The following is a 25,652-nucleotide window of genomic DNA, read 5'->3' as shown; positions in this document are numbered from 1 at the left end:
CCTAAAATTGTTCTAGCAAAGAGAGATTTGGTGGAATAAATCTGGAACACAGACTCTACTAATTCTAATCAAATAAACAAAAGACCAAAAAAAGTCAGCAGCTACACTGTCATTCTCTCAACCCTCCCCGTCCAAGAACAAGTAAAACCTCACAGCCATAATAATCAAGGAGCCACAGGCTTGAAAAAAGTGGCCTGCAAATAACCAAAAGATTGATGCAGATGTTTCTAACACTGCCCCAGCACATGAAACAATGCCACAGAACTAAAACCAACCTGAGAATGCTTACCAATACTCCAATTTTGGGAAAAAGCAGCCTGAGCAGGCAAAAGAAAACGCCGCTGGTGGGCTGCTGGGAAGGGACAAATGGCACGGGGAAGTGAGTGGGACTAACACTGACCAGGCACAGTCTCCACACATCCCTGACAAATTAGGTAAACAACCTAAAATGGCAGGTGGTTGTCTTCTGGGAGAAGATACGCTCCCTGGTACACATTTAACTCCAACCCCAGGAAAGCGAAGCACAGGTCCAGCTGAGCCTTTCCTTTCCTGGATTCAAAGTTTCCAGGCAACAGAAACCAGATGCGACATGCACTGCAGCCCCGAGCACACTGCCACACTGACGGTACAGAGGCACGAGGGTCATTCCGTTCTCCACCAGAAAGCTAAGAGCTCGGGTAGGAGTAATTTCAACTACATTCACTTTTTGCCTCACAAACTGTCTTTAGATTGTAATCCCTGCATAAAATAGCACAGGATGCTTCGCAAAGCAAACAGTATCTGGACAGGGTATTGTACTCCAAACAGCTGCCAAGATCATAGAAAACCACAAACTACTCCACATATTAAAGGGGAAACAAAGGACAGCAACTGGAACAGAACATGCAAAATAAATGAAGAACTTAGTCTGCAAGAAATAACAATCCAAGGATCAAAAAATAAAGTTAATAAGAACATGAAAGCAATAAAAGGAGAACCAAAAAGTTAGATGACAAAACACAATGGCAATGAGAAGGGAACAAATGCTAAAACACTGAGACCTATTAATAACACCATTTCAGAATCAAATAAATTAGAAATAGCTAACACTGACTCTTTCCATGGTTATAAATGCTTTATAAATAGCATCTTACTTAATTCTCACAAAAATTCTGTGCAACGGAGGTACTATTATTATTCCCATTCTACACAGGAAGAAACACAAGCATAAAGTAATCAAGTAATCCACCCAGGATCATATAGCTGATGAAGAATAACACAGACACAACTGAAATTTGAATTTTTGACACAGTGAAAGAGCTTAAGAAAACCACAGGGAGTGCAGAAGAAATGGGTATAGAGAGTAAAGGTGATCTAATAAAAGGATGGTTACGTCTTAAATATACAGAACCCAGCAAATAGAAAAATGCTTTCAAAGATGTAACAGAAGAGTTCCTTGAAATAAAAAGAAATGCATCTGCAGATCAAAATAACATACTGTATTTCAGGGAAAACAAATGGAGAACTGGGAAACACCGAGACACATTCTCACTGCTTCTGACTTGCAAGTGCAAATAACCTTTAAAAGGGAGGTAAGAAAGGACTGTCAGAAGACGGGCGGGGAGAATGGAGGAAGTACAATCTCCTCACTGTTGACAGCAGGGAGCCAAAAACCACTGAAAATCAAATAGGCAGTTTGAAACAAATACTGATTCTAATCTGATAGTGGTTTTTTTTTCGTATCTATCACCCCCTTGGTCTTAGACGCATCTCAGAAAACAAAATATCTTGAGAAGAAACATTTGCACAAATTCAGCAATGCTTTCAGCTTTACTTTCTTCTATCGATCCTCCCCTTCTCTTGCACTCTGTCCCAGCTATTACTCCTCCTCAATAAAGAGACGTCTGGAATAGTTTACTGAATTTACATGGGTTATTTCTGAACTTCAGGATTGTAACCTCATCATTCTTTTGGGCAGTACCATAATTCTTTGAAATGCACATTTTAAATAGTAAGGCCATTTATTCTTTCAAAAAAGAAAGGAGGAAAGATGTCATTTTCATTCTTCCATTTTTTGACACTACATATCCTAAGTGACCTTAAACAACCTCCATTTTTTGACCTTTGTAACAAGTTTTTAATTAAAAAGCATTTTTAAAAACAAATTGCTAGAGACTACATTAAACCCACAATGAAGAAGAATAAAAACCCTGAGAAGTTAACAACACAGCCAGCTTTTGCCCTCCTCTGTGGGTATCCACAAACCATAAAAAAACTGGGCTCTGCCTTTGATGTCTGCATGGGTGATGAGTGATATGAGAGAAAATCAAAGATGAGGAATCTAAGAAAAGACTCCAGCATTTAAGGGAGAAAGAGGAATAAAGTCTACAACACAAAAGAAGGTAAGAAAGAAACTTGTCTGCCTTGACCCTAGCACAGGATGAAGGAAAGAAAAAAACTATAATGTTTTAATGTTTATAATGTTTATAATGTTTATAATGACAAGCTGGCCTTCACTCAGGTTTCTGAGTACTTTAGGTGATCCTAGGAATTAACTACCTAGGTAATCCAAGAAAATCACCAGCTGAGGCTAAAGTGGTTTCCTAGTAGTAGAACAAGACTGGCAGACACAACATATCTTTTCTGGAGGATTAGAACTCAAGGAATTCCCACAGATCAAACTACAAGGAAAATGAGTGGTTCACATAAAAAGATCACAAAATATGTACTTGGAAACAAGGCTCCATAGGAGATGATTAGCACAAACATAAATAGCAACAAGCATTTCAGGCACAGAAAACAAAAGAAGAGCTTACAAATATCAGCAGGGAACAAGAAGATTTAGAAATGAATGAAACAGACATCCAAAATTGAAAAAATACAATAGGCTAAATGAAAACTCAATGAATGGGTGGGAATACCAACTAGACAGAGTGGAAGGGAAAAGTACCAAACTGGAAGACAATGTGGAGAAGTTACCAAGAAATAAATTTCAGAGAAAAAAAAAAAAAAGATAAAATATATATAAAATAAGATAAAGAAAGGGATATAAAATTATAGAGTTCAGGGAAGAGTTATTATCCTCACCCCTCAATTACCAAGTGGTCCTACTTCAAATAGCCTGCTGAGACAACTTATCTGGAGCCCACCTTTGGGTTCCAGGAGGACTGGACAATCAGGCAATACAAAGACTAAGAAGAAAACATTCTAACCCTAGAAGAGGCCTTTGATTATCTCTCAATTCAATAGTCCTATGTTTCTGAAATCTTAACTTCCATGCAGTAACTTCCTCTATGGCAGAAGTTGTCCACTTTACTTAATTTTATTAAATTCTCCAGTTAAAAAAAAAGTCAGGGGTTGAAAGAATTATCAATCAGGTAGATGGTCTTTTTACATAATATCCACTAGGACTCAAAACACCTAGGAAGAAAGTAAAAAAAAGAGAAGCATAGGGGACCCTGGGGGGGGGCTCAGTCGGTTGAGCATCTGTTGGACTCTTTATTTCAGCTCAGGTCATGATCTCACAGTTCGTGAGATGGAGCCCCATGGGACTCTGCAATGACAGCATAGAGCCTGCTTGGGATTCTTTCTCTCCCTCTCTCTCTGCCCCTCTCCCACCCCCATGCACACGTGCTCTCTTAAAAAATTTGAAAGAAAAGAGAAGCTTATTTTTATAATCTTTCCTGTGAGTTCTCATTATAGCAGTATATAAATATATACAGCTGTTATGTGTAAACAGTGAGTTCTTGAAAATCACATTCTAACATGGAGAGCTGTAAAGCAGTTTATATTTTCCCAAAAGAGCAATGTCATAACTGAGATTTGGTTTCCTGAGACTTAGGCAACATATTAGTTGTAGATATGATCGAAGACATGCCATAAGGCAAGTATGCGAAATTATAAAACTTTAAAGCAATTTCAAGTATCAAAATTATGCTGCTGATCCTAGTTTAGGGTTTTGAACATGAACTGATTACATTAAGTACCCTACTGTAAAGTGATAGGAAGACACACTCTGACATAATATGTACTTGATCAGAAATCTGTATGTTTGAACATATAAATAAAAATGAAATGAAAAATGATTGGGATTTGCTTTAAAATATTCCAGAAAGAAAAATACTTCAGAAAGAAAAAAAAAGTTGAGAAAGGCAACAGATGAAGCAAGATGTGCAAATCCTGATATTTGTTGAACCTGTGTTTGAGGTTTGTTTCATTCCTCTCTTTGTGTATGTTTGAAAACTTTTCATAATTAAAAGTTTAAGAATATGAACTAAATGTAAATAATTACTACTTAATAATCAACCAACATTATTTAATGATTTCTCTTACCTTTTTTTTTTTTCAACGTTTATTATTATTTTTGGGACAGAGAGAGAGAGACAGAGCATGAATGGGGGAGGGGCAGAGAGAGAGGGAGACACAGAATCGGAAACAGGCTCCAGGCTCTGAGCCATCAGCCCAGAGCCTGACGCGGGGCTCGAACTCACAGACCGCGAGATCGTGACCTGGCTGAAGTCAGACGCTTAACCGACTGCGCCACCCAGGCGCCCCTTCTCTTACCTTCTTAAAACTTAGACTCTGGGGAAAAATGAGATGGATCAGTAACAACTGCCCATGGTAGGAGGCATTAAGGCAAGGTTCTCACAGCAAACAGTTGTCAATAGTATAACTGGCTTGAGATTCCCCCACTTCACCATCGAGATGGTATGTTCATGTATCATTGAACCAAAGTGTGAAAGTGTAACTAGAGAGAATGAAGCTGGACTCTAACCTTACACCCCTTATGAAAATTAACTCAAAATCAAAGATCTAAATATAAGGGCTAAACTATAATACTCTTAGAAGAAAAAAGGGAAAAACATCCTGACATTTGATTTGGGAACGATTTCTTGGATATAATACCAAAAGCACAGGTAAGCAACAACAAAACTGATAAACTGAACTACATCAAAATTTAAAATTTCTGTGCATCAAAATACAAAATCAACAGAGTGAAAAGGCAACCCAGAGAAAGGGAAAATACCTGCAAATCATATATGTGATAATAGGGACTAATATCCAAAATATACAAAGAACACCCATAATTCAAAAACAAAAGATAAACAATCTGATAATCAGAAGAGATTTTTGAATACATATTTCTCCAAACAAGATACACAAATGGCCAATAAGCATATGAGAAGATGCTCAACATCATTAATCATTAGGAAAGTGCAAATCAAAACCACATTGAGATTCACACCAGTTAAATGTGCATTATCAAAAAAAAAAAAAACTAAATGAAGTGCTAGAGAGGATGTGGAGAAACTGGAACCCTTGCACATATTAGTGGGAATGCAAAACGGTGAAGTTGCTATGGAAAAATTATGGCAATTCCTTAAAAAATTAGTATACAAGAAAAAAGAGATACAATAGAAAAACAGGAACAAGGTAATACTAAAATAAGGACTGAGAAATTCTCAGAACTGCTGAAAGGTAATTCCAGATTTGGAAAGCCCAGTTCATTCACATACTATATAACTGATATTACTTGTAATATCCCCCGTATGACTGTACAACCATCTTTTAACAGTTATCTTTTAGTATTCTTTTATTTTTTGCTGGTTAAGTCTCTTTTCTCTCCTTTACATTAGGATGTAAACTTAACTCATTTGTCTGGGTCCCATCTTTTTTAACTAATAAATCTAAAAGTCTCTAAAGAAGCATTATGTAAAGATACAAATTAACCTTAATGCTCTGTAACTCAGGAATTTTCCTTAATGAATGACCTTAGGCCAATTATCTTAAGTTTGGTTTTACGAAGGATGTGCTCTAAAGAAACCACAAGGGACCAGAATGTAAACCAAGCAAGTTACTAGGCCTCACTTCCTACTAACCTCCATTTCCTGCTTTAACCACTCATCTAATTCTGTATTCTTCCGAGCATGATGAGCTATTAGATCTGATCCTCCAATGATGTGTGGAAGTTTTCCTGCTCCAGGAAATATGACCTGTTAAAAAAAGTAAAAGTAGTAAGATTAGGGGCAACTGGGTGGCTCAGTCAGTTAAGCGTCCAACTCTTGATTTTGGCTCGGATCATGATCTCACAGCTATGAGACTGAGCCCTGTGTCGAGCTCAGTGTGAAGCTTCGAGCCTCTTGGGATTCTCTATCTCTCCCTTGCTCTTTGCCTCTCCCCCATTCACCCCCCTTCAAAATAAACTTCAAAAAAAAATTTTTTTTAAATAAAAATTTTCCAAACTGCTTTCCAGAAGTTTGTACTACTTTATAGCTCTTGGCCATCCCTGGGCCAACACGGATTGCTTTATCTTTGGTAACTTCATTAATAAAAAATATGTATCGGGGTGCCTGGGTGGCTCAGTCGGTTAAGTGTTTGACTCTGTGATTTCAGCTCAGGTCATGATCTCACAGTTTGTGGGTTTGAGCCCTGCGTCGGCTCTGCATTAATGGCACAGAGCCTGCTTGGGATTCTCTCTCTCTCTCTACCTCTTCCACGTTTGCGTGCTCTCTCTTAAAATAAATAAATAAACTTTAAAAAAAAAGGTATGTCTTTTGAATTTTGATTCAACAATGAGACTTGGTAACATGACACTGAACATGAAATAACCATTCGGTTAAGAATAACCCTGTGGTATTCATGTGCTACACCTGTGGGATGGAAAAGAATTAAGTGGGTGCCATCTAATGGGAGGTATTTCCATCTTCCACTCTAAGTAGAAGAAAGGGGAGTTCAGAACCTTTTACACATTGTCATAGTAAGCAAAAAATTAACAAATGTTAATAGTAGCTCACATTAGAGAGAAAAGGCTACAATACCTCATAGTCACAGCAAGAATCAAACAGATCATATTCTAGTGAAAGGCAGTCTTCCACAGAAACCACTTTTGAAAAAATTAACTGTATTCTGATTAATTGCTTAAGCAAAAGGTAGTAGTAAGTAGTAGGTATGGAACAAGAAGCAAATATCCCAGCAATAGACAACAAAATACAGACTGGATCGGAAATATCCTTTTAGTCATATTGACAAACTAAATACCTTATCAGTTCCTAAAAAAGAAGAAACTCTGGCTGATGGTAACACTCAGGTACATATTTATATTTTTTATATATACACATAACAGTAAAATGCCTACTTTTCATTATTTAATGTGCTCAGTTATTTTAAACAGATCTATTATCTTCATAAAGTCCTGAGTTAAGGACTTTCAGGTCCTTTCAGGTAGCCAGAGATCATTATTATAAGTGGAAGAACCCTTTCAATATAGCCTAAAGCCTGCCCCTTAAGGTGGAGAAGACCAGGTAAACAGCACCCTTTAAAGAATTCAGTCTCAATGAAATTTGTTTCCATGTATTCTTTATATACTCAACATATATTTATTCACATATTCATTAACTGTCAGTTTATGTTCTTACTAGAATAATTTTAACTGTTTTAAGCAGAAGAAACAGTGTCAGTTTTCAACATGAACTGCTTTTACTATTTAGCATCAACAGTATTTCTAAAAACATTTCAAACGCTGCCCTCTGGTGATACTGTAGTTAAAGGAATACCGTACCTTTTTGAATTTCTTGAAATTCTTTAATTGACCATAATCACTATTTACACAGGATGTATTTCTGGAGGTAAAGTTACTAACCACCAGTGATCTAAATTCAGTCAGTAACACCTTCCTTGGAAACATATCACCATCACCCTGAAGCTCATCTTTGATCTTAAACGGGGTTACGACGGATACATAAGCAGAAAAGATAAGGAAAAGAAAATTACTTATTTGGGCATCTACAGAAAAAGTTCAAATACCTGAGGAAAAAAAAAACAGTAAAAAAGGTTTATTTCTGGCACCCAAACTCTGTATTTGGAAATCAAATCATAACTACTTCAAAACCAGAATATTACTTACTCAAATACTCTATACACTCATCTATGACAGAAGACTAAAACTATTTAGCATTTTTAATTTAGTAGCTTATTCCAATGAATATCATCTCAATACTTCATCTTCTATATATTTTCTCAGCAAGGAATCTGTTTTGTCTACTTCTTATCATAAAAACCATGAACTAACATTAGTGTAACAATCTGTTCTACAAGTTCTCATCTACTATATTTAAGCTTCCTTGGATTTTCAGTAACATTATTTTTCACATCTCCAAAAATCATTAGTTCTGGACACACTCATTACTCATTAACTGAAAGCCATTTTTTAATTGCAGATTGACAGTATTAAATCAGCCTGAAGATTCCTTCCTGTTACTGGATGAGATTCTTTAGGTCATTTTCTATTAACCAACTAGTTACATATCAACATTGTCAGAGCAACTCAAGGCTGACCATCTAAGTTTTTTACTCTTTTACTGCCTATCTAAATGGAAGTTGCTAACAGGACTAAAATAAAGACAGGGAGAGAAAGAAAAAAAGTGGAAAGTCAAAAGACAAGGTTCATCTATTAGTGACAGAATGTAATTAGGAACTCTAATAAATTAACAATGACTTAATACTTTTGTAAATGTGTTTTAGTATTTAGAAATAATTCACATCCATTCCTCTATATAATGATCACCCTGTTGGAAAAGTGCTGACCTGATTTTATAAAGACCTGAGGTCCATAAATGTGAAAGTGACTTGTTCAGGATCACACATTTATGCAGAAGGCAGGGAATTATACTCAGGCTTTTCTCTATCCTCTTTTTGCTATATCATGATTATAATATGATCAAATTATTCCCAGAGTAAGCGTAACTATGAAGTAGATCAAAATTACACAAAGGGAAATAATGAATCCTAAGAACGTAAACTAATAGTAATTGATCAGATGTTGCTCATTAAGTCAAATCTTTATAAAAATTAAAGAAAAATTTCCTTACAGATAATTCTTCTTTAGTTGACCACAGTGTATCTTTCTTGAACTCACATTTCTTTTCAATTTCATTTTCTTGCTAAAGAAATAAAAAATACTGTTCATAGAAATTATAAAATGGTAACTTTAAAAATATTCATGTTCTTGACCCAGTTATTTGATTTTCAAGTATCTTTCCTAGAAAAGCTGAGAAATCTATGTAAAAAAAAGACACTGCAGTATGAATTACAAGAGCAAAGAGGACACAATCTAAGTTCATACCAGTTATTTTACAATATGAGACATGACCATAGTATAAATGAGTAAAAATGGCTATGAAATTACATTAACAGTTGATTCTAAGTTTGCAGAATAAAAATTAATAAATAAAATACAATATTATCTATGGTTATCTACAGATGGTAGGTAGGATTATCAACAAATTGTTATGTTTTGATTTTCTATATTTCTACACAGCTATGCACTACTTTTATACTCTAAAATAGAAACATTTTTAAAGGATTCTATCTAAATTTACACCTAGTATTTAATTTTAAATTGCCCTTATTCCAGAAAAAAGGAAATAGGGTTACTTTAATTACTCAAGATATATGTCTGCAATCAAATGCAAACTGCCTTGTAGTTTCCTTCACATCCAATATTCAGACCAGGTTCCAGACAAGAGCATATTACATGGCTTTCTGACACTTTCAGTAAAAACTATAATCCCTTGGGTACACTAGGGGAGCATACGATTTTACATCAAATTTTCAATGATTCAATATTAAATTCAGAAAAACTGTAATAAAAAGTTGGAAAGAAAGGACAGAAAAACAAATGTACATACTTTGTTTCTGCTTAGGGACTAAAGAGAATTAATACTTTTATCAATAGTAAGGTTAAAAATTTATACTAAGCCTACCATATGCCCTTTCACTACTTTCATATACATCACCCACTGCAAGTTAATCACAATCAGAACATTTTATACCCCCACCCTTTCTCCCTTATACTGCCCCACTCCTTCAAACTTGCTCATCCTCTTGAGCAGTTATTTCCCATCCCAGAGAATCATGTTACAACCCACCCAAGCACTCAAACTCTAAACTTAGGAATTATCCTATACTCTTTTCTTCTCTCTCCATTTCTCATGCTGAGACAATCACCAAGTCTTGGAGTTTCTTTTTTTTTTTTTTTTTTTTAATTTATTTATTTTGAAAAGGAAAGAGAGTACAAGTTGGGGAGGGGCAGACAGAGAGAGAGAGGAGAGAGAGAATCCCAAGTAGGCACTGCACCATCAGTGCAGAGCCCAACATGGGTCTCCCACCCACAAACATGAGATCATGACTTGAGCCAAAATCAAGAGTTGTATGCATAACCGACTGAGCCACCCAGGCGTCCCTGGAGATTCTACCTTTTAAAGGCCTATCAAACTTATCCTCTCAGACAGCCTTTCATGTTAGCATGCCCGATGCCTGGAGTAACTGGATAAATGTCATTCTAAGAAAGCTGATAAAAGGAATTGCCAAAAGAGCAGAGTAGCCCTACATTTTCGTCCCAGTTCAAAACCTAGCTAAGCAACCTTGCCAAGTTACTTAATACCTTACTGTCAATTTCCTAATCAGTTCAATGTGTATAGTACTGCTTCACTGCAGAATTACTATAAACAGAATGATGATATCCAGTAAGTGGTAGGTATTACTACTAGGTTTTGGAAGATACTGTAGTTAAGAGAAGTGGAAACCTTAATTTAGAACAGGAGGGTAGACAGAGCCTGGAGCCTGTTTCAGATTCTGTGTCTCCCTCTCTCTCTGACCTTCCCCCATTCATGCTCTGTCTCTCTCTGTCTCTAAAATGAATAAACATTAAAAAAAAAAAAAAAGAAGAGGAAATGTTAAGAAGGATGAGTCATGTTTGCATTTTGTGAGACTACGAAACTGTAAGGCCACGACACAGGCACAGCTGTCATATATATAAGGATAAACTTCTAGCAGGAATATCTAGTCAAAAGCTTTCTATTTCAGCTTATAAAAAGTATTATAAATGTGCTAGAACCTATATTTAAATCCCAAAATAGAACAAGAGTGGTTCTATCATCAACAGATTTTAGAAATCTATCTAAGGAATCCAATGTCAAAGAGAAGTTTCACATTTTTGCCTTAAAATTGTATTAAGTTTGTTGTGTTTTTTTTTTTAATTTTTTTTTTTTTTTAACGTTTGTTTATTTTTGAGACAGAGATAGAGCATGAACGGGGGAGGGGCAGAGAGAGAGGGAGACACAGAACCGGAAGCAGGCTCCAGGCTCCGAGCCATCAGCCCAGAGCCCGACGCGGGGCTCGAACTCACAGACCACGAGACTGTGACCTGAGCTGAAGTCCCACGCTCAACCGACTGAGCCACCCAGGCGTCCCGCATTAAGTTTTTTAAATGAAAGGATTAAGAATTTTTTTCCTGATAATCACTTCCAGAGCTAAAAAAAATAAGTGCAATTCCTTTATTCCATGAACGTCTCATCTACAAGGCCTTTCCAACAACAAATTCTTAAAACGGTAAAAGTGAAAAAATTAAAAATAACCTCCCATTGTTTAAGGTTGATGAACTGCATCAATGTCAACTTCCTGGTTGTGATATTGTACTGTAATTATACAAGATGTTACAATTAGGGGAAACAGGATGAAAGGTATACTGGATCTCTCTATATAATTTCTTACAACTGCATGTGAATCAACAATTATCTCAAAATAAAAAGTTGTCAAAAATTATCTTACACTGAAAGCAAAATAACAGGCTCTTACTAAATATGTACAGTGTTAGAATACAGTGACTGAACTTTTAATATACCCAAAAGTATATCACAATCAAATCACTATTCACTCTCCAGAAGATTTCTGTAATTTTATTTAGAATGTTATGAATTCTAAAGTAGTAAAGTAAGGACAGAGGAAATTATGCTATAGAACCACAGAACAAAATAAAGTAACTGTATGCCCTAGTATCAATATACAGCACGTAAAGCTCAGCTATTAAATGAAAGGTCTTTTCAGATACACAAAAGACTGTTTACTAAATCCCGTATCACTGGTGTATAATGATCACTTCCTGTCTCTCCCACTCTAGGATCAAATGCCCAACCCTGAGTGACCATGAACCCTGGGAGAATGTGCAGTCAATGCAGAGTATTTCAGAATATTAACAGCCATACAGGAGGGGCCAAAGAGTTCTGCTATTAAAACCATAACCATTTTCAGACAGAGCTGTAGCCACTGTGAACAGTGGACCAATCTGGGATAGAAGAAAAAAAAAAAGGCTATTAAAAAAATGAACGCATGTAATAGCACAAGACTAGAGAAAGAAAATAAGAACATACCAGAAAAAACTAAAAATGAGTACAGGAGGAAAGATACACTGCAAGGGAAATGCATTTCCACGGTGTAATGAAAATAATATAAATAGAGTCTAACTTTCTAAAGATTAAATGCTTATAGTATTAAGTAGTCTGGACACAAATTTTGGAATAGTCTGGAGCTAAAATAACATTGTAAATTCATAATACAAATAAACATACCTTTATAAAGAGATATAAATTTATTAAATGTAGTTAGGAAATCATCCCTTGGACTTCACCAATACCACATGAAACCAACGTGCAGTTCCACTCTAGTGGAAATTGCTAAGCAAGTAACTTACAGGATATATAAACCACTTGGTTCAAGTAACCTCTTCTGTAAAGTGACAGCTAATCTTTGATAATAAAGAACCTCCCTTTCTCTGAAGTTCTCAATTTGGCTAAACGGGATCTCACTGTCTATTCTTTCTTCCTTACTTATCTAATGCTAAATTTGTTAGGGACAGCAATGTGTCAAGCTTAAAACATTTCCCATACTCTCTTGTAGACTAAAGGTGAGGGATAGGGAGTCATGCAGACCATTACTAAATTTTGGCTAATAACCAAAGTTATAAAGTGAGTTTTCTGAAAGAGCTCCTTAGAATGTGAGGAGGAACTTAAGTGGAGAGGCCTTTTTACCCTGTCCCCTTCTCCACCTTGTTCTTCCTCCCTGGAAAGTTGACATGATGGCTAGAGGTGCCACCTAGTAGAGAGAAAAAGAGACACCTAAGAAATTAATACCATGGAACTTCCAAGCAGCTTTGGTTACCTACTTCTGGGCTTATTTTATTATTTTTAAAAATTTACATCCAAGTTAGTTAGCATATAGTGCAACAATGATTTCAGGAGTAGATTCCTTAATGTCCCTTACCCATTTAGCCCATCCCCCTTGCCACAACCTCGCCAGTAACCCTCGGTTTGTTCTTCGTATTTAAGAATCTCTTATGTTTTGGGGCGCCTGGGTGGCTCAGTCGGTTGAGCGTCCGACTTCGGCTCAGGTCACGATCTCACGGTCCGTGAGTTCGAGCCCTGCGTTGGGCTCTGGGCTGATGGCTCAGAGCCTGGAGCCTGCTTCCGATTCTGTGTCTCCCTCTCTCTCTGACCCTCCCCCGTTCATGCTCTGTCTCAAAAATAAATAAACGTTAAAAAAAAAAAAAAAAAAAGAATCTCTTATGTTTTGTCCCCCTGGGCTTCTTTTATAGGAACAAAAGAACCCTATCTTATTTAAGCCACTGATTTTAGAATTTTTAAAGACAGCAAAAGGAATTCTGAACTAAAAATGAGGGAGCATTTTCTGGGAAGAAAACTGGATGTATCAGAATCTTTGGGGATTTTGGTCTGGGTATCCATATTTTTAAAAAAGCTCACCAGCTGGGGTGCCTAAGTGGCTCAGTTGGTTAAGCGTCCGACTCTTGATTTTGGCTCAGGTCATGATCTCGTGGTTTGTGAGTTCCAGCCCTGGGTTGGGCTCTACTCTGCACTGATGGCATGGAGCCTGCTTGGGATTCTCTTTCTCTCTCTCTCTCCCCCTGCCCGTCACCACTCTCTCTGCCCCTCCCCTGCTCACATGCACCCTATTTCTCTAAAAATAAAGTTCAAAAAAAAAAAAAAAGCTCACCAGCTCATTCTGATGCATCTGGTCCACAGAAAGGCATTTAAGATTCACTCAAAATAAACTAACAAATAATAAGGATTTTCTCTCATAGGAAGATGCCAATATATAGGCTAAACAGGACACCTACTTTGTTTTCTCAACAGTAGTTATAGATTTACAGTGCTTGATACACACTAGGTTAACAAATACTTATTAAATCATTATACCTTCCAACCACTTAATCTTTATCCTTTTACTCAGTCCTGTCCTTATGCAGTAGCCATTTACAGGAGGGGAGTGACCACAACCATGTACAAGAGTAGAGCTAATCAACCTAAATGAAAGATTAGAATATTATATTTTTACTTCATCAGGTCCATGCTCTCACCTAATGACCTAACTATTCTACAGAAGCGGGCAACTTAGGCATAAAATACAAAATAATCTGAAGACTTTTCTTAGATCAAAGTGGTAAGACAAGTTATTGACATTCATGAAAATAGGATATTAAAGACCAAAATGAAAATAAAAATTCCTACTGATGTTATACCTGATTTATCTAACAATTTATTTCATAGTTTGTTTTACTAACTTTCTTCATTTTTGTATGTCTGCTTGCTCTATTAAGGCATCTCCTATACTTACCATCAGTGCCAAAGGTCTCATATAATAGTATAGTAATAATACAGCCTGGAACTATATTAATCATGAACAACAGTTTGTTGTCATTTATTATATACTGTCAAAGAAACACTATTTTTAACATTTACCTTATCCACCAACAAATCCTTACACTTAATACTGGGTGCTGAACACAGGAACTTTTTCAAGGAAACAGTGGATGCTTCTACTGTCTTAAATTTCTTTTTAATCTTCTAAGTTTCTGTCTGTGATACTTCTCATTAAAAAAGGTTACTTACAGATATTCTGTTACTTTCTGGTATTGCTTCATCATAATTAAAAGTGCCATTTGTTTCTATATCCAATCTTGGCCTTTTCCTAATATTGACATCTTCCTCTTGTTTTTGAACTTTCACTCCAATTTCTAACTCTGATTTTGTGTTGAGTAACTCTTCCAATATTTCATCTTCAATGGCTAAATCATCAATTTCTTTTCTTTTTTCTGATCTTAGTTTGTCTGTAGAAAGAGATTCATTGGCAGAACTTTTCACAGTGGATTTTAAATCTGTATCTGTAAGTAAGTTATCTGGTTTCTTTTCCAGAAGCTCACTCTGAGATAGAGACTGTTCCTTATTTTTCCATACTGAGGGTGGAGCAGGTTGTGTCTGTTCTAACAGAGAACAAGACATTTCTATTCTTGCTGATTTGGGTGAAAAAATTTCTTGATTTTCTTCATCTCTTTCCCTTAGATTTAAAAAAGGAGAGAAGAAAACAAAAAAAATGAACGCAGCTAATATCTGGCAATATTCACTTCCTCCCATTTAATGCACAATATTCTTGATTTTATTAATATTACTGGGAATAAAAAAAAAAAGGACATCTGAAAAAAGTACATAATTCATATAGACTACTGCTTTCATAGGACTGCCAACCCAACGGCTAAAACAATAGGGAGAAGTCTATCTTCTCTGCTAAGGCAGCAGTAGCTAATAAATCAATGGAGAGGAAAAGGTAGGAAGATTTAAAAATACAGAAGATTTGTTGCCGGGAAACAACAGCTTACTTTATAATGTAGGGAACTTGCAGGCAGGGAAAAATTACCTTGGAAATAAAACTGATGGGTTAATGAGAGCCAATTCAAGGTAATAAGTCAGAGTAGCTCTATCCACAATACAATACAGACTATACACTGCAAGTAATATGTGAATACATGGGGCGCCTGGGTGGCTCAGTTGGTCAAGCGTCCGACTTCGGCTCAGGTCATGATCTCACAGTTCATGGGTCGAGCCCTGCATTGAACTCTGTGCTGACAGCTTGGATCCTGAAGCCTGCTTTGAATTCTGTGTCTCCCTCTCTCTTCCCCTCCCTAACTTAGTGCTCTCTGTCTCTTTCTCTCTCTCTCAAAAATAAACATTAAATTTTTTTTTAAAAAGTGACTATAAGAGTTTTCTATACAATACTGTTTAAGTACTGAATAGTTTATTCATTTATATACTGTACTTCTAACATCCACAGGGAACATAAAAATGTGGATCTCTGCTTCCCAAAAGTTTACTGAATTCATGCTAATTTGGAATAATCAAGGTGATATTTTAATAACACAAATACAGTATCAGGGTACTGGACAGATTTATCAAGAGGTTTCTGTAATAATTTAGGTAGAGTTTAAATCAGAGAGCTGGCAATACAAACAGATGAAAAGGGAGGAATTTAGGAAACAATGAAAACAAGAATTACAATACTGTTTTGGGGGGGTAGAATAGAGTCAAAGATTTTGACAAAGTGAACTACTAATAGAAAAAATACATAATCGATGACAGAGGAGAAAAGATTAAGGTGAATTATTTGGGAAAATAGTAGAAAATTCCTGTGGGAAAGCAGAAGTGAGGTTTAAAGGTTAAGGCCAAATATATTGATCATCTGTAATAAAGTCATGAAACTCTGAACGTACCACATACAACACATAAAAAGCAGTAGTATGAAAAAAGAAACAAGTCCTCAAAGGGGGCAGAGAAGCACAACAACCAGAAGCTACTACTACTTCCGAGAAGACACTGTAAGGAGAATAAAGATTCAAGAGTTGAGTATACCAAAGGCCACTAGAGCTAGCAACTGCGTCAATGGTTACTTTTCAAGGACATCATGTCAAGATGAAATATTGCTGGTTAAAAATTATTTCATACAGCAATGGGAGCAGGAACAGTAATATCTTTTTTTGAGAAGTTTAATAGTGATGGTGAAAGACAAAAGGCATTTGCTAGAGGAAAGAACCAAGTCAAGGGAAGGTTTCAAAAAACAAAAGGGACAGACAGCTTTTGAAAAGAGAAGGACCTAGAATAATTAAAGGCACTGGAAACTGAAAAACTGAGAGCATGGTCTTAGAGGAGGTAAGAGAAGTTGAAAGAATGAGGTGTGGGAAAGCTCTTCTTCAAAAGAAGCGTGGTAAAATGAAATAACAGGTAAGCTAAGCTATCTAGGAAAAAAGAATCTATCTACAATGACCTTAGTGAAGGAGGAGATCTGGACATTTCTGAAAGGGCATGAGGTCAAAGAGTCAGTTTTCCACAGAAGCATTTTCAAGCAGAACACAGACTAAATGCCATTCTATAATCATATAACAGATATTAATATTTTTCAGAGACACAGAGGCATTATTTTAAAATATACCGTTTTTTGGTAGACGGCTGAAAGTAGTTTTTGATGGAGTTGGTCTGCTGCTGAGAAGCCCGATCTCTACTTTTATTTACACCTGAGAATTTATTTGGTGAAAGCTGATAGGTTGGGATTTTCATCCTAACCAGAGTATTTGATACTGTATTATTATCATTAGAGCTTATTTTGTGGGGTTCCTTCGCAGCAGATATTTCTTGTGAAGACATTCTGAATTTCTGTTCCACTCTGGAGATTTTGATTTCTTTAGGTCTTTCACTCAAATCCATGCTGTAGCAAAACAAAAGAATGCAAGGTAAACAAGTGGATTTACAGCAATTTTTATCTAGAAACAAAGTCCTCTAAATAGTACTAATGTGATACAGCTTTAGAACATAATTATCTTTAGACAATAATTAAATGAATATATTTCACTACCTCAAGAAAGTCACTCCTTTTTCATCAAAGCTCCCTAAAGACAAATGATAGCTTTCTCTTCTTCATTCCTTACAGCACACAATGTCCGGCATACTCTATTATAAAAAACTACCATACACACGTGAGTATCACCCTAGTATTCTATTAAAAATTAAACTAGGTGATATCCTAGGTAATTATTACTTTAAAATTTCAGAATTATTTTCATGCAAAAAAATTAATTAAAAAAAGGAAAATCAGAAAAAGAACAATCTCCTACAATTCCAGCATCATCTATAAGGAGATATTTAGATCCCCTTTAGAACTAAATTAGATAAATTTAGATTCACATGAACTGATATGGCTATATTCTACCCAGATGGCAAGAATATAGATGAACTAATAATGGTTATATTCCAGCCAGATGGTAGTCCCTAGAATAGAACTCTATTCTCTCCCAGAAAAATACTGAAAACACACACGTGGTTCTACAATGTATGGTTAAACATATACTGCCTTTAATACTCTTATTTCACACACACACACAAATATTCTTATTTCACAAAAAACTAAAGTGGTCATACAGATGACTTTCAAAACATTAATAGTTTCTCTTTAAAAAGTTACATCTAGGCTGGGGCACCTGGGTGGCTCAGTCGGTTAAGTGTCCGACTTCGGCTCAGGTCATGATCTCATGGTTCATGGGTTCAAGCCCTGCGTTGGGCTCTGTCCTGACAGCCTGGAGTCTGCTTCGGATTCTGTCCCTCTCTCTCTCTCTGCTCCTCCCCTGCTTATGCTCTGTCTCTCAAGAATGAATAAACGTTTAAAAAAAAAAAAAAAAAAAAAAAAGCAAGTTACATATGGGGCGCCTGGGTGGCTCAGTCGGTTAAGCATCCAACTTCGGCCCAGGTCATGACCTCATGGTTCGTGGGTTCGAGCCCCATGTGGGGCTCTGTGCTGACAGCTCAGAGCCTGGAGCCAATTTCAGATTCTGTGTCTCCCTCTCTGCCCCTCCCATGCTTGCGCTCTCTCTCTCAAAACTAAACAAACATTAGGGGCGCCTGGGTGGCGCGGTCGGTTAAGCGTCCGACTTCAGCCAGGTCACGATCTCGCGGTCCGTGAGTTCGAGCCCCGCGTCAGGCTCTGGGCTGATGGCTCAGAGCCTGGAGCCTGTTTCCGATTCTGTGTCTCCCTCTCTCTCTGCCCCTCCCCTGTTCATGCTCTGTCTCTCTCTGTCCCAAAAATAAATAAAGGTTGAAAAAAAAAAAAATTAAAAAAAAAAACAACTAAACAAACATTAAAAAAAATTTCTAAAGTTATATCTGACCTCAATATAACAAAAGGATATATTAAAATTTTAAATATGATCTAATATAATGATATCACAAATATCTTTCAATATGAATAGTTTATTATGGATTATTTAAAATATACTATCTTAAATGAAAAATACCGAAGAATATATATGTTGCCCTTGCTCAAAAAAAACCCCAAAGAACAAAAAACGCCTCTTCAAATAGAGAACTACTAGAAAACTATCTTCACAAACAAATATTAATTGTTTAGATAGCCAGGTAGAAACATAGAAAGGATCTCCAAGGGGCGGCTGGGTGGCTCAGTCGGTTAAGTGTCCGACTTCAGCCTAGGTCATGATCTTGCTGTTCCCGAGTTCGAGCCCCACATCGGGCTCTGTGCTGACAGCTCATAGCCTGGAGCCTGTTTCAGATTCTGCATCTCCTTCTCTCTCTCTGCCCCTTCCCCACTCACACTCTGTCTCTCTCAAAAACAAACATAAAAAAAAAAAAAAAAAGTATCTCCAAAGTTGTAATATTCAGATAAAGGCAACATTATACAGTACACATTTATTTCAAAGTTATTTCACCAGTCACAAAAAAAGTACATAATTCTTTTTGGTCCTCCATGTACATTTCTAAGAAACAACAACAAAAAAATTTTGTAAGACAGTGGTTAGCAATCTATGGCTTATGGACCAAATCTGGCCTGCCACTTATTTTTGTAAATTAAATTTTATTGGAACACAACCACACACATTCATTTACATGTTGTCCAAGGCTGTTTTCATGCTACAATGGCAAAGCTAAATAGATGTGACAGAGATCAATGACCCACAAAGCCAAAAATATTTACTCTCTGGTCCTTTATAGAAAGTTCACCAATCTTGCCCTAAAACATGACATCCCATTCTCCCATACTTTATCTCCAAAGACTAATCTGATAATGGCACTGACTTTACTTCTTAAATATACTATTAACTCACTGATAGAATTAAGTGTATGTTAACAATGAAGCTTTACCATGTATCTGCTTGCTCTGATTCCGTATCAGCTACATATGTCGTAGTGTTCACTGGGGCACTTAGCATTAGTTTTTCATTGACAGACAAGCCTTGGGAAAAGCTTGGCCCTGGAGTCATCTTCAATGCTGTAAATCACACAAGCAAAAGGAAGAATCATAACTGCTAGACACAAGATGAACATTTTGTCACTTAAAATGGTTAGACTGTTCCATGCCGAGGGAAGTAAGTTGGTAACATAGAACACAGTTATCTTCAGTCAGTGGAGCCAACAAATACTTAACGAAATAGCCTAAAAGCAGCCTGTTGGCATTTGTAATGGGCTTATCTGCATCAAATCATTTTAAAGCTACATCAAATCCTTCATGAAGTATTATAATCTTAAATAAAAATAAAACCAACAAATTATAATTCAAATTATGCTTTAAGTCAGTAGGCCAAAAAATTGCATTTCTTCTCCACAGAAAGAATATCGACGCTACTTGGTCTACAAAAATCAAAATTAAAGCGAGTTTCACTTTCTGAAGGAATACTATCTGAAAAAAAAGACATAAATAGTTTTAGGCACAAATTTTGTGGTCACTCCAGAAAACCATAATGATTACTTCATCTTTTCATTAATTAGAACAACAACTTAATTCAAGTGCCACTCTTCCAGCATACTTTTCTGAACCTCCCACACTGAATTAGGTATCCTTCATTTCAGCTCCCATACCACCCTTTACATCACACTGTTAACTTTTTGCACACTTACCATCAGCTACACGACCTGCATTAAATTATTCAACCTCTCTATGCCTTAGTTTCCTCATTCATTAAATCTGGATCATTTTGTTTTGAGGCACAATGAATTGATACATGGAGAGCACTTAAAAAAATGCGTGGAAACAGCAAATACTATGGAAGTACTGTATTAGCTGTTATCATCACTTTATATTACGCTTGTTTACTTGTTACTTTCCCTTATTAGACTTGAAATCTCGAGAGTAGGAACTGGCTGTTGTGCATATCTAAATCTTTGGTACCTGAGCAACGTTTCAGACACGGTACATATAAATAAATAAGTTAATGGAATTAAATTATTAACAGAAAACTTTAAAAAGTTGACATCTACTAAGTTAAATTATCACTTGTTAGGTCCTCATGACATAGGATGTGCTAAATAAATGTTTATTGCTGATTCCAAATTCAGGTATATAAATAACTTGTCACTTTCCTTATATGACCTCCTTAGAAGCTCACTGGCATCTCCTTAAACACACATATCCTTAGAATTCATGTCAGCGTGCACTTAAGTTTGTAAAAAATAATAATTACAAATACTTACATTATTACTATAAGAAACTGTAAGTAGAATGTAAAGATCCCAAATAAGTGATGTTTGTCAACAAAAGATTTATAATGTTCTCCTTGCTAAAAATACTATATAGGAAGGAATCTGATTGGCTCACCTCTTTATTCCAAGTGATTAGATTATAGGTATATTACAAATATTCAATAAATATCTGAATTAATAAATGAAAAAATATGGAAGGAAGAAAGTAAGGAGGGGAGAAAGGGAAAGATACATGATTTTGTCTATTCCCCCACAACGGGTTATGGTGTAAAATTGTTTATAAGTCAGATGTCTAGGACTTGGAATCTATACAGACCCACCTATGTGTATTTGCAAGAAGTAATACTACTGATTGTAATGTTGATTTTTACTCCTTATGACCCTGTTTCTATATGAAATGATACAATAGAAAAGGTACTAGTCTAAGTGTTCAACACACCCAAACTTTAGGATTGGGCTGAACATGAAGTATTTACGGAACCTTGTCTTTTCTCAGCCTTGAGAGCTCTCTTACCTTTTGAAAGAAAGACAGATTAGATGATCTCTAAGGCCCTTTTGGCCATAACACATTTCCAACAGTGGATGATAAAACTTTGTTGCTCCACACTGGCAAAGATAATCCTGTGTACCAACAATTTAGTTCAATTAAGGAAACATTCATACCTAGTACAAACAAGTACTATGCGTGGTGTTGTCAGGGAATCCAAAATTAGTAACAGTTAATTAATCTAGTGCCTGAAAGAGGCATGGAAACTGGTTACATTTCAAAGTAAGAAGAAACACTAACTGGAATGCAAAAAAGTTACCGGGGTACAGAAGACACAATAATTCTGATTTGGAGAGTTATGGGAGACAAAACAACTTAGAAAAACTTCATGAAGTAGGTAAGCATTTGCGGAATGAATCAAATTTTGAAGAGCAGTATTGACATTCTAGAACAGGGACCATGATGAGCAAGATCAAGGAGTGTGGAAACTATAAATAATATGACACATATATACTGTAGGGAGATGTATTTTTAAAAAGATGAGGATGGGAGAAAGGCTTTATCAGCTAAACTGCTGAGGGCTCAGAACTCTTGATGAAGGGCTCAGGGTTTTACTTCATAAATAATGAGCTAGTAAAAGGTTTTAAGAAAAGGTAAGCTGATTCTATTGGCAAAGTGAAATGTTAACTGTAGAGGGGACTATGGAGACAGGACCATCATTGGTGCAATTACAACAGCCCTCAGGAAAATCAGACAACAGAAGGTTCAAATGGGGCACTGGATGTTGAGAAGGAATGGCAGCAGACCTCGTGAGTAGAAGTTACAGAGAGAAAATTTCAGGTCTTGTTTTAGCTTTCTCTTTATGCTTGGCCTTACATGAACCGGTCCAATGTGTTTGTTTATTAACTGAATCTTGACCTTTAGAATATAAAGTTCACAAGAACAGGTATCTTGTTTTACTTCATTCACCACTGTATCCTCAGCACTTAGAAACAGTGCCCAGTACACGGCAGCTACAAATATTTATCAAATAAATAAACGGATAGAGGAGTGTTAAAAGATGGTGAAATGGACAAGTACAGAGTAATATGCATACAGTCTATCATCAAGTTATGAATAAAGATGTTATAGAATCAAGAAAATAATGCTTTAATTACCTGTACTTGGCTGGCTGTGAGGATCACAGTAATTCTCTGTAGTCATGAAAATGACTGCCAATCCAATTTCTGCTTCAGGAATAGGTCTAAGACCCTGCCTGTGAAAATAAAACAGATTAAGTATGATAGTATACTGAAACTAACAACTCTTATTAAAGTGGTATCAAGTTGAATCTTTTTATTCCTTCCTTAAAGAGGTATCACAATTTTACAGTATGGAGAGAATTTCAAATACACTGAGTACTGGCCTACTAAATTGGGGCAATGCTACACTGGGCAAGCCCACCACCTTTTAGTAACTCGGTTATTTCATCTGGAAATAAAGACCTAGAATAAAGGATATAGAGACTTCCAGTTCTGAAATTCTGTAATTTTTAGAATTAAAAACAAAACAAAAACAAATAAAAAACAGTAATGCCCCGATGAGGCAATAAATTATTCTTTAATTTTTAACATTTATTTATTTTTGAGAGAGACAGAGAGAGAGACAGAGCACAAAGAGGACAGGGAGACAAGAATCCAAAGCAGGCTCCAGGCTCTGTCAGCATAGAGCCCGATGCGGGGCTTGAACTCACAAACTGCAAGATCACGACCTGAGCCGAAGTTGGTCACTCAACTGACTGAGCCACCCGGGAGCCCCTAAAAGAAATTTTTATAAGCAAACCTAATACTAGGATCCAAAGATAAAACTTGAGAGACAGAAGACGGTAGACAGGGAAGGAGAGAGAAAACTACAAAGAATTATCATAAGCTGATCTATACATGTTTTATAATTTAAAGTTTAGTAAATAAAATCATTTTACCAAATTTACATGTATTAAGCAAACTTATTAAAGAATCATACAGTGAACGGTACGTACCTTCTGTTTTCTGTGAATGAAACAATAACTACCATATAGAAACTCTACCTCAGACTTTAAGAACTATAAAACTCCTGTAAATGCTTATTGTAAAGATGTTTTAAGTGGTTGTAGTTTAAAAAGTCTTTTTTAAATGCTAAACATTTTGTTTACGTCCTAGGTTTATGTAAATAAAATTCAACCGTATGTGCAATTATGACAATACCATATTAAAATATATTTTTAAAGCAGAATAGGGGCATCTGGGTGGCTCAGTCAGTTAAGCATCTGACTCTTGATTTCGGCTCAGGTCATGATGTCATGGTTCGTGAGACTGAGTTCTGTGCTGGGCTCTGTGCTGACAGTGTGGAGCCTGCTTAGGATTCTCTCTCTGCCCCTCCTCTGTGTGCACACGCTCTCTTTCTCAAAATAATAAAACCATTTTTTGAAAACAAAAAAATTTTATGGGGCTCCTGGGTGGCTCAGTTAGTTGAGTGCCCAACTTTGGCTCACCGTTTGTGAGTTCGAGCCCCGCATCAGGCTCTGTGGTGACAGCTCAGAGCCTGGAGCCTGCTTCGGATTCTGTGTCTCCCGCTCTCTCTGACCCTTCCCAGCTCACACTCTGAGTCTCTCTCCCTCAAAAATAAAAAAACATTCAAAAAAATTTTAAAAATATTTAAAAAATAAAGTATTATAATCAAGTGATCACATATCTATTTATAATTCAGGTAATTCAAAATTGATATTTTATTACCCTTTTTTGAAACTGTAAATTATGTAAATTAGTTATAAAGTTTAGCTCCATAAAATAAAAACATTTTTAACATATAATTAAAAATGCTATACAGGGGGCGCCTGGGTGGCTCAGTCGGTTGAGCATCCGACTTCGGCTCAGGTCACGATCTCGCGGTCCGTGAGTTCGGGCCCACGTTGGGCTCTGGGCTGATGGCTCAGAGCCTGGAGGCTGTTTCCGATTCTGTGTCTCCCTCTCTCTCTGCCCCTCCCCCATTCATGCTCTGTCTCTCTCTGTCTCAAAAATAAATAAACGTTAAAAAAAAAAATTAAAAAAAAATGCTATACAGATACTACGTCATCCTAAATGGGGAAACACAATCCTTTTAAAGTCAATAGTGAGAAAATGTGGCTACTAACACTAATTCAACACTACTCTAGAGGTTCCAGTAGGTATGAACAGAGAAAGATAGAAAAGGAGAGAAGTATCAGAGGCATAAGGCTCTAAAAAAAAGGACAAAAACTTTACTTATAGATGAGGATTTTTACAAAAAAAAAAAAAAAAGGACCACAAATACATTAGAAATAAAGGGGAGGCTAACAAAGATAACAGGATATGAGTAATATCTAAATGACTACTGAATTTATATTAGAAAATGTAATTAGAAATAACATATTTATGTTCTACTTACCAGACATATAATAACTACCAAAAAATACGTAGTACCGAGGAATAAATCTAATAAAAGGTACTCATGATGTCTATAGGGAAATTATAAAAATTGTTAATTCTCCCCAAATTGATTTGTAAATTCAATGGCATTCCTAATCAAAATCCCAGCAAGGTTTTTGAAGATGACTCAAAATGTATATGGAAAAATACAGAGCAAAGAATGGGCAGGATGATTCTAAAGAAGAGCAGAAAGATTTACCATAGTAGATTATGAGGACTTAATGGATGTTATAGTAATTAAAACAATGTAGTAAATGTGGTGTTGGTACAAGAACAGACATACTGACCAATGGAATAAAGCCAAAAGCATCCCTATGCATGTATGGAACTTTGGTATAAAACAGAATCAATTCCAGATAGATTAAAAATAAATTTCAAAAACAAAATATCAAAACACTAGCAACAAATTAGTAAAAAGCATAGGCGAATATCTTTTTAATCTAAGAACAGAAAGATTTAAGTTGTTTTTTTTTTTTACATTTATTTATTTTTGAGAGACAGAGACAGAGCACAAGTGGGGAAGGGACAGAGAGAGAGGAAGACACAGAATCTGAAGCAGGCTCCAGGCTG

General features: G+C 36.2%; 1 protein-coding gene across 5 annotated transcripts in view; it reads right to left on the bottom strand.

The window, feature by feature from the left end:
- Positions 1–25,652, bottom strand: part of NBN (nibrin) — a 52,243-nt gene that overhangs the window by 3,694 nt on the left and 22,897 nt on the right. For 3 of the 5 annotated variants that reach the window (XM_045454309.1, XM_045454308.1, XM_045454311.1), the window contains 7 exons: positions 22,779–22,876; positions 19,800–19,926; positions 17,086–17,358; positions 14,718–15,162; positions 8,847–8,918; positions 7,538–7,693; positions 5,859–5,972 (listed from right to left, as the gene is read on the bottom strand). In XM_045454309.1, coding sequence (XP_045310265.1) covers positions 5,859–5,972; positions 7,538–7,693; positions 8,847–8,918; positions 14,718–15,162; positions 17,086–17,358; positions 19,800–19,926; positions 22,779–22,876 — 1,285 coding nt within the window. Of the gene's footprint in view, positions 1–5,858; positions 5,973–7,537; positions 7,694–8,846; positions 8,919–13,824; positions 14,132–14,717; positions 15,163–17,085; positions 17,359–19,799; positions 19,927–22,778; positions 22,877–25,652 lie in introns of those variants that run through there. The other 2 variants (XM_045454310.1, XM_045454312.1) reach the window with 2 other exon arrangements.

This window comes from Leopardus geoffroyi, chromosome C3 (assembly GCF_018350155.1).
Source record: "Leopardus geoffroyi isolate Oge1 chromosome C3, O.geoffroyi_Oge1_pat1.0, whole genome shotgun sequence".
NCBI classification, from domain to species: Eukaryota; Metazoa; Chordata; class Mammalia; order Carnivora; family Felidae; genus Leopardus; species Leopardus geoffroyi.
This window is presented reverse-complemented; position numbering and strand designations above follow the sequence as displayed.